The 10304-nt window shown below is 33.5% G+C and overlaps 1 protein-coding gene across 1 annotated transcript in view; it reads left to right on the top strand.

The window, feature by feature from the left end:
- The first annotated feature begins 786 nt into the window (after positions 1-786).
- LOC148950314 (uncharacterized) overlaps positions 787-10304 on the top strand; it is a 213400-nt gene continuing 203882 nt past the window's right edge. The window contains exons 1-2 of the mRNA XM_089091835.1: positions 787-820; positions 1583-1709. Of these exons, the coding sequence (XP_088947961.1) occupies positions 787-820; positions 1583-1709 (161 nt within the window). The remainder of the gene's footprint in view (positions 821-1582; positions 1710-10304) is intronic.

The following is a 10304-nucleotide window of genomic DNA, read 5'->3' as shown; positions in this document are numbered from 1 at the left end:
GGGAGAGAGGCAGTTTTATGTCGGTAGAAAGGTGCTTCCCTTTTATTTCAGACATCCTGTTCTATTGTGTAAGGCACATACACGTAAATGAAACCATGTTTTCAGAAGTTAGTTACATAAAAGTTAAACTCCAGCATTGAATCAGATATTGGTGGAGTTACAGGCCCCCTTGTGGTTAGGATAGCCCTGAATACGAAATTAAAGCAAACAATAAACTAGATGTAAAAAAAACAAGTTTTCTCAAATGAAAGCAAAGCAAGAGTTCAAACTTAAAATGAAGATAATCTATTCCTTATGCAGGAGGGGCAGGGATCTCCCATTCCTACAAATCCTTTCCTATGTACTAAACTTTGTCTTCATCTTTTTTTTCAATTCCTCAATGTAAAATGCTTCAACACAAGAGTAATGTCATAAGAAAAACGACTTTCTTTCATTACAATCAAATAAAAACTTATTTTCAGCTTAAAGTCCAGGGTGATTCGAAATATACAATGGGTAGAAGCAATCCTATATATTAGAAAAGCTACCCTTTCTAACTCCCACCCATAACGATGAAGCTTCAAAATATTATAGGTAATACTTAGCGTAAACCTTAGCGTAAAGAGCAGGTGACATTGGCGGGGGACAGTCCTTTTCATTATATAGGGTTATTTCTGTTCGTTCTTAACATTGCCCTTTATTTTCATCTGAATTTTTCTATTTTAAAAAGTCTCCTGCTTTTAGGATCTTTTTCAGGGCTATCCTAGATAAAAAGGAGCCGTCTCTAACTTAATCGCCAACATTTGAATGCTAGATTTTGACTATTACATAAAATTTGCTTGTGAATGGAAATCACCACTGAAAAGGTGCACTCTGAATAATTTTTTCTTTGGGGAAGGGGAGGAAGAATTCTGAAAAAATTTCCAGGCATTGATGTCTAGGTTTTTCTAGGTTAAGGGTTCATCAAAAAATTTCCTCTGTCCCTTTGAACTTTCGCTGGCAAAAATGTAAATTTGTTCTTTTATTTCACAGTAAAGATATTTCTGTAATAAGAGAGGAAATCACCCCCTCTGCATGCTAATTCAGTGCTTAGTCAATATATATATTTCCAAGCAAATTGTATACTTCAATATAATATTGTACATCATACTTCAGAATACTTCACAATACATACTTCACTATAAATTGCCAAACTTTCTTCAAAAATGTTATTTCAGGCTTAAGGGAACCATTCCAATGACGTACTCCCTAACAGTTGGAGTTCAACTACACATTACTTCAACATCTTTTAACTGATCCTTATGAAATTTTATTGTTTTCTTGATCTGCTTTAATTCTCCTCTGATTTCTAATAGATTATAATTCCCCTATTTAAAATCCTTCGCCTAAACAAATTGGTATATTTGTTTTTACCGTGCTTAGTTGGAAGATTCCTGATAAAAATATCTGAAAATGAGATTAATCTTTCCTGAGAAGACCCATCAGATGAGTTGAAGAAAAAAACAAAACAAAAAAATCATCATGCTCTTCGCATAGACCCTTTTGGGTTACATTCAGTCTCTTATTTCTGATATCTTGTACAAATTACTTAATTTGTTTTCAGTTCCCTTGGTAAATAGCACTGGTCTCCTTGGAAGGTCCGTACAATTCTATTGTGGAGCTGTCAGTCAATCAGACGTACCCAATCTCTTACTTTTCTACAAGGAGCCTGACAAGAAACCAATATATAGGTAAATTTAATTAACTTAAAGTGAGATATTTATGTATTTGTTGCTTATGACTTCTAATTCGTATCATAATTAAATCTACACTGTATATAAAAAAGGGCCAACTTGTAAATAATCGTACATTCTTTGGCTGAAATCAGGACCTTGTAGAATTTGACCGAATCGAAAATTGACAACGCGAGAGCTCCTTTTTCAGAGTTTCAGCGGATCCTCAAAATTGTAGACTTTTACCATACGTGGGTTATATGGTAGGTTTTGGCATTTTAAGCAAAACTTAAAAAAAGAAAAAAAGGAAAAAAAAGACCGTGAATCGTGAATCGTCAAACAGCTAGAGCCGGCTCAATAGTAACCGAAACTCTAAAAAAGGAAATTTTGATACCAATAGATACATCCAAGGAATTTGATTTTTATTCTAATTTCAAATATATAAATTTGATCAAGTTTAGTCTTACACGTCGAAAGTTAAGAGCCTGAGAATATTTGCCTAATTCTCCAAAAAAGGGAGAAACTACTCCTAAAATCCATAGAATTTTAATGAAAATCACACCATCAGATTCAGCGTTTAAGAGAATCGTACTCCAGAGGTTCTCTAGATAATATCTGCAAAAATGTCGAATTTTGTATTTTCTGCCAGAAGAAAGATCCCGGATGAGTGTTTATTTGTTTGTTTTTTTATATTGTTTTTTTCTCAGGGGTGATCGTATCGTCCCAGTGGTCCTAGAATTTAGCGAGAGGGCTCGTTCGAACGTAAATTAAAAGTTCTAGTGCCCTTTTTAAGTGACCAAAAAAATTGGAGGGCGACTAAGCCCCCTACCACGCTCATTTTTTCCCAAAGTCACCCGATCAAAATTTTAAGATAGCCATTTTGTTCAGCATAGTCGGAAAGTCAAATAACTATGTCTTTGAGGGCGACTTAATCCCCCACAGTCCCCGGGGGAAGGGCTACAAGTTTATTTACATATAGTATTTGTTATTGCGAAGTATACACACGTTTTCAGGGGGTATTTTTTTCTCATCGAGGGGGTCCGGGGGCGGGGGTACACGGGAGGATCTTTCTATGAAGGAGTTTTTCATTGGGGAAGGAAATTTCCCATGAAGGGGGGCCGGATTTCTCAGCATTATTTAAAAAACGATCAGCAATTAAAAAAAAACAAGGTTTTTCAACTTAAAGGAAGGAGCAACAATAAAACTTAAAACAAACAGAAACTATTACGTATATGAGAGAGTTCGTTCCCTCGTCAAAAACTCGCTTTATATGCTGAAGTTTTTTTCAGTACTTTCAAAAGAGCTATTTATTTTAATTAAACGGCCTTTATGATGCAGGGGTCATTCTTAAAGAATTGAAACGAAATTTGAACTTTGGCGTAAAGAGCGACGTATTGATGATTTTAATATACGTAATAATTTCTGTTCGTTTTAAGTTTGACTCGGATAAGTTCGTTTTAAGTTTGAATCGGATATTTATTGCAATTTCTGTTCGTTTTTGGGTTTCATTTATTGATTGATAGTGATTTGTGTTAGTTTTACTCTTGGAAGATTATTTGAATTTATTTATGCTCATTTTTGGCTTAATGGAGCTCTTTATTTGTCTTTGAAAACTTGTTTTGTGGAAAAAGTTTTTAAAATTAATCTCCGTTCATTTTTTATTTACATAGTCTTTTTCATGGAAAAAATAGTATTTTATATATTTTCGTTTTTTTCCTATAGCCTAAGAATTGATAGCTTGGTTTGCTATTTGCATGTCAAAGAATATTTTTCAACAATTCTTAATCTGGACACAAATATTATTGTTTAATTTAATTTAATTTTAATTAAAATTATTAAAATTATTAAATTATTTAATTTTAATTTAATTTAATTAACATTCTATCTATGCTATTGGACAATCAGAATGCACTTGTACTCTTCTGTTTGATCTAAATTGTAAGAGCAGAAGTAGTAATAGTAGTAGCCCCGAAAGTTTCAACTTAACACCCTCAGTCGTTCTAGAGATATTGCGGAAGTGTCTTATTAGGCCCGTTTTTTGGCACTAAGATCTTACATCTTTCTGCAAAGATTATCGTTTTTTAACTAATCTTTGTTATAAGATCTTACAGCTCACTGATGTTATCAAAAAGTGTGAATACCGCCACTGTTCTGCCATATAGAACAATGATGAGTGAACTTTGACGATCTACTCATCATTGTTCTCAGACCGCTGATCAGAGCAGAATGATGAAAGACGTTCCAAAGAAAAATGACCAAAGATGTAAGATCTTTGTTCAAAGATTTCACTTTTAAGCGTTTTCTGACAAAAGTTGTAAGATCTTACCACATTGATGAGTGAAAAAACGCCCCTATTAGTAACCATACACACAGTTTTATTTGTTTCGGTTTTAAAGCAACATTTAGGGGAAGATTACTTGATCAAAAGGAAATAGGTGCACGCTACTACTGCTAATATTACTACCATTACTACATTTACTACTAATACTTCTACTTCAACTACTACTTCTATTGCAACTACTTCTAAGGCTAAGAGCATTGAGATGAAAATTTCAAGAATTTTCTGAATATACGGGTTATCAAAAAGATATATAAGTAGAGAGTCTCTATCGAATACAGGGGGACCGTGTGCTGCCATCTATAATCGAGTCTAACGGTACCTAACCGCATAGACAGTGTTATTGATTCGCTAACGGGACAGGGTCAATGACACCTTTTTCAAGTTCCGTCAGGGGTTGTTTCTAAGTGTATTGACTCCGAGATGAGATTTGCACATGCGCACTGAATGCTAACGGTACAATGTATTGATCCACTAACAGGACAGGATCACGTTTCTCTTTCTAGGTCAATGGACTTACGTAAGTTTCTCTTACATCACAATTCAGCCTTGAGATTTTACTTATAATGTGGGGGGGTTAAGAAACAACATGGCTTCTCAGGTCTTTTGGTCTGAGAGATAAACTGAAACGAGATCAAGACAGATTGAGTATATTTAACGCGGGAAATTGTTTCCTGAGAATTTTAAATTTGACATCGCAAAAGGATGCCGAAACAAAGGAACACGCAGAAATTACTTTTAGGGGATTATTTGGGCGAAAACAAATAAATCGGCATTTTAGGGATTTTTTGGGCGAAAGTCCAACGGGACAGGATCACATGTCTTTTTCAAGGTCAATCAGGGGGTGTTTCTAAGAGTCTTGACTCCGGGACGAAGTTTGCACATGCGCACTGAATATTAACGGGGCAATGTATTGATCCGTATGTCCCTCCTAAACCCATTTTACAACTTGAAGTACTCATCCTTTTCACCCGCAACTTTACTTCATTGCTTTTTGAGTACCCAACACCATGCCATACTTTCAAAAGGCTTTGTTATATCTTTTCAGAACAAGTTCTTTTCTTAATGTCCCTCCAGAACCAATTTTACAACTTGAAGTGCTCATCCTTTTCACCCAAAACTTTACTTTATGGCTTTTTGAATACCCCAACACCAAGCAATACTTTCAGCTTTTTTATATCTTTTCAGAACAAGTTCCTTTCTTAATATCCATCCTAAACCAATTTTACAACTTGAAGTACTCATCCTTTTCACCCACAACTATACTTTATGGCTTTTGAAAACCCCAACACCAAGCAATACTTTCAAAAAGCTTTTTTATATCTTTTCAGAACAATTTCCTTTCTTAATTTCCCTCCCAAACAAATTTTAAAAATAGAGGTACTCATCCTTTTCACCCACAACTTTACTTTATGGATTTTTGAATTCCCCAACACCAAGCAATACTTTCAAAGGCTTTTTTATATCTTTTCAAAACGGGTTCTTTTCTTAATATCCCTCCTAAACCCATTCTACAACTTGAAGTACTCATCCTTTTCACCCACAACTTTACTTTATGGCTTTTCGAATACCCCAACCCCAAGCAATACTTTCAAAAGGCTTTTTTATATCTTTTCAGAACAAGTTCTTTTCTTAATGTCCCTCCCAAACAAATTTTATAACCTGAAGTACTCATCCTTTTCACCCACAACTTTACTTGATGGCTCTTTGAATGCTCAAATACCACGCAAAACTTTAAAAAGGATTTTTTATATAATTTCAGACCAATTTCATTTCTGACTGTCCCTTATAAACCAACAATTATATAACTTGAATTACTAATTCTTTTCACCCACAAATCTACTTTATGTCTTTTTGAATACCCCGACACCAAGCACTACTTTCAAAAGGTTTTTTATATCTTTTCAGGACAAGTTCTTTTCTTAATGTCCCTCCTAAAACAATTTTACAACTTGAAGTACTCATCTTTCTCACCCACAACTTTACTTTATGGCTTTTTGAATACCCCAACACCAGGCAATACTTTCAAAAGGCTTTTTTATATCTTTTCAGAACAAGTTCCTTTCTTAATGTTCCATCCTAAAACAATTTTACAACTTGAAGTAGTCATACTTTTCACCCATAACTTTAAGTTATGGCTTTTTGAATACCCCAACACAAAGCAATACTTTCAAAAGGCTTTTTAATATCTTTTCAGAACAAGTTCTTTTCTTAATGTTCCTCCTAAACCAATTTTAATACTTCAAGTACTCATCCTTTTCACCCACAACTTTACTTTATGGCTTTTTGAATACCCCAACACCAAGCAATACTTTCAAAATGTTTTTTTATATCTTTTAAGAACAAGTTCATTTTTTAATGTTCATCCTAAACCAATTTTACAACTTGAAGTACTCATCCTTTTCACCCATAACTTTACTTTATGGCTTTTGAATACCCCAACACCAAGCTATACTATCAAAAGGCTTTTTTATATCTTTTCAGAACAAGTTCTTTCTTAATGTCCCTCCTAAACCATATTACAACTTGAGGTACTCATCCTTTTCACCCAAAACTTTACTTTTTGGCTTATTGAATACCTTAACACCAAGCAATACTTTCAAAAGGCTTTTTTATATCTTTTCAGAACAAGTTATTTTCTTAATGTCCCTCCTCATCCCATTTTACAACTTGAATTACTCATGCTTTTCACCCACGACTTTACTTTATGGCTTTTTAAATACCTCAACACCAAGCAATATTTTCAAAAGACTTTTTTATATCTTCTCAGACCAACTTCCTTTCTTGAAATCCCCCCTAAACCCATTTTATAACTTGAAGTACTCATCCTTTTCACCCACAACTTTACTTCATAGGATTTTTGAATACCCCAACACCAAGCAATATTTTCAATAGGCTTTTTTATATCTTTTCAGAACAAGTTCCTTTCTTAATGTCCCTCCTAAACCAATTTTATAACTTGAAGTACTCATCCTTTTCACCCACAACTTTACTTTATGGCTTTTTGAATACCCCAACACCAAGTAATACTTTCAAAAGGCTTTTTTGTATCTTTTCAGGACAAGTTCTTTTCTTAATATCCCTCATAAACCAATTTTACAACTTGAAGTACTCATCCTTTTCAACCACAACTTTACTTTATGGGTTTTTGAACATCCTCAACACCAAGAAATACTTTCAAAACGCTTTTTTATATCATTTCAGAACAAATTATTTTCTTAATGTCCCTCCTAAACCAATTTTACAACTTGAAGTACTGATCCTTTTCACCCACAAATATACTTTATGGCTTTTTTTATACCCCAACACCAAGCAATACTTTCAAAAGGCTTTTTTATATCTTTTAAGAACAAATTATTTTCTTAATGTCCCTCCTAAACCAATTTTACAACTTGAAGTACTCATCCTTGTCACCCACAACTTTACTTTATGGCTTTTTGAATACCCCAACACCAAGCAATACTTTCAAAAGGCTTTTTTATATCTTTTAAGAACAAGTTCCTTACTTAATGTCCCTCCAAAACCAATTTTACAACTTGAAGTACTCATCCTTTTCACCCAAAACTTTACTTTATGGCTTTTTGAATACCCCAACACCAAGCAATACTTTCAGCTTTTTTATATCTTTTCAGAACAAGTTCCTTTCTTAATATCCATCCTAAACCAATTTTACAACTTGAAGTACTCATCCTTTTCACCCACAACTTTACTTTATGGCTTTTGAAAACCCCAACACCAAGCAATACTTTCAAAAGTCTTTTTTTATGTCTTCTCAGAACATGCTCTTTACTTATAGTCCCTCCTAAACCCATTTCATAACTTGTATTACTCCTTTTTTTCACGCACAACTTGATATTATGGCTTTTTTAATGCCCCAACACCAAGCAATACTTTCAAAGGCTTTTTTATATCTTTTCAAAACGGGTTCTTTTCTTAATCTCCCTCCTAAACCCATTCTACAACTTGAAGTACTCATCCTTTTCACCCACAACTTTACTTTATGGCTTTTCGAATACCCCAACCCCAAGCAATACTTTCAAAAGGCTTTTTTATATCTTTTCAGAACAAGTTCTTTTCTTAATGTCCATTCTAAACCAATTTTACAACTTGAAGTACTCCTCCTTTTCACCCACAACTTTACTTTATGGCTTTTTGAATACCCCAACACCAAGCAATACTTTCAAAAGGCCTTTTTATATCTTTTCAGAACAAGTTACTTTCTTAATGTCCATCCTAAACCAATTTTACAACTTGAAGTACTCATCCTTTTCACCCACAACTTTACTTTATGGCTTTTGAATACCCCAACACCGAGCAATACTTTCAAAAGGTTTTTTATATCTTTTCAGAACAAGTTCCTTTCTTAATGTCCATCCTAAAACAATTTTACAACTTGAATTACTCATCCTTATTACCCATAACTTTGCTTTATGGCTTTTTGAACACCCCAACACCAAGCAATACTTTCTAAAGGCTTTTTTATATCTTTTCACAACAAGTTCCTTACGTAATGTCCCTCCTAAACCTATTTTACAACTTGAAGTACTCATCCTTTTCACCCACAACTTTACTTTATGGCTTTTTGAATACCCCAACACCAGGCAATACTTTCTAAAAGTTTTTTTATATCTTTTCAGAACAAGTTCATTTCTTAATGTTCCCTCCTAAACCAATTTTACAACTTGAAGTAGTCATCCTTTTCACCCATAACTTTAAGTTATGGCTTTTTGAATACCCCAACACAAAGCAATACTTTCAAAAGGCTTTTTAATATCTTTTCAGAACGAGTTCTTTTCTTAATGTTCCCTCCTAAACCAATTTTAAAACTTGGAGTACTCATCCTTTTCACCCACAACTTTAATTTATGGCTTTTTGAATACCCCAACACCAAGCAATACTTTCAAAATGTTTTTTTATATCTTCTCAGAACAAGTTACTTTTTTAATGTTCATCCTAAACCAATTTTACAACTTGAAGTACTGATCCTTTTCATCCACAACTTTACTTTATGGCTGTTTGAATACCCCAACACCAAGCAATACTATCAAAAGGCTTTTTTATATCTTTTCAGAACAAGTTCCTTTCTTAATGTTCCCTCCTAAACCATATTACAACTTGAGGTACTCATCCTTTTCACCCAAAACTTTACTTTTTGGCTTATTGAATACCTTAACACCAAGCAATACTTTCAAAAGGCTTTTTTATATCTTTTCAGAACAAGTTCTTTTCTTAATGACCCTCCTAAACCAATTTTACAACTTGAAGTACTCATACTTTTAACCCACAACTTTACTTTATGGCTTTTTGAATACCCCAACACCAATCAATACTTTCAAATGGCTTTTTTTATATCTTTTCAGAACAATTTCTTTCCTTATTGTCCCTCCTAAACCAATTTTACAACTTGAGGCATTGACCCTTTTCATCCAAAACTCTACTTCATAGGCTGTTTGAATGCCACAAACCCAAGCAATATTTTCAAAAGGTTTTATTATATCTTTTCAGAACAAGTTCCTTTCTTAATGTTCCCCCCTAAGACCGTTTTATAAATTGAAGTACTCATCCTTTTCAACCACAACGTAACTTTATTGCTTTTTGAATACCCTAACACCAATCAATACTTTCAAAAGGCTTTTTTGTATCTTTTCAGGACAAGTTCCTTTCTTAATATCCCTCATAAACCAATTTTAAAACTTGAAGTACTCATCATTTTCAACCACAACTGTACTTTATGGATTTTTGAATACCCCAACACAAAGCAATACTTTCAAAAGGCTTTATTATATCTTTTCAGACCAGGTTCTTTGCTTAATGTCCCTCCTGAACCAATTTTATAAGATGAAGTACTCATAATTTTCACCCAAAACTTGACTTTATGATTTTTTGAACAAACCAAGACAAAGTAATACTTTCAAAAGGCTTTTTTATATCTTTTCAGAACAAATTCTTTACTTAATATCCATCCTAAACCAATTTTACAAGTTGAAGTACTCATCCTTTTCACCCACAACTTTTCTTAATGGCTTTTTGAATAGCTCAACACCAAGCAATACTTTCAAAAGGCTTTTTTATATCTTTTCAGAACAAGTTCCTTTCTTAATGTCCCTCCTAAAACAATTTTACAACTTGAAGTACTCATCCTTTTTACCCACAACTTTACTTTATGGCTTTTTGAATACCCCAACACCAAGCAATACTTTCAAAAGGCTTTTTTATATCTTTTCAGAACAAGTTCTTTTCTTAATGTCCCTCCTAAACCAAATTTAAAACTTGAA

The sequence above is a fragment of the Artemia sp. Qi Xiang Cuo genome, chromosome 7 (genome assembly GCF_049724085.1).
Source record: "Artemia sp. Qi Xiang Cuo chromosome 7, ASM4972408v1, whole genome shotgun sequence".
Classification (NCBI taxonomy): domain Eukaryota; kingdom Metazoa; phylum Arthropoda; class Branchiopoda; order Anostraca; family Artemiidae; genus Artemia; species Artemia sp. Qi Xiang Cuo.
Note: the sequence above shows the minus strand (reverse complement) of the source record. Positions and strands in the feature narration are given on the sequence as shown.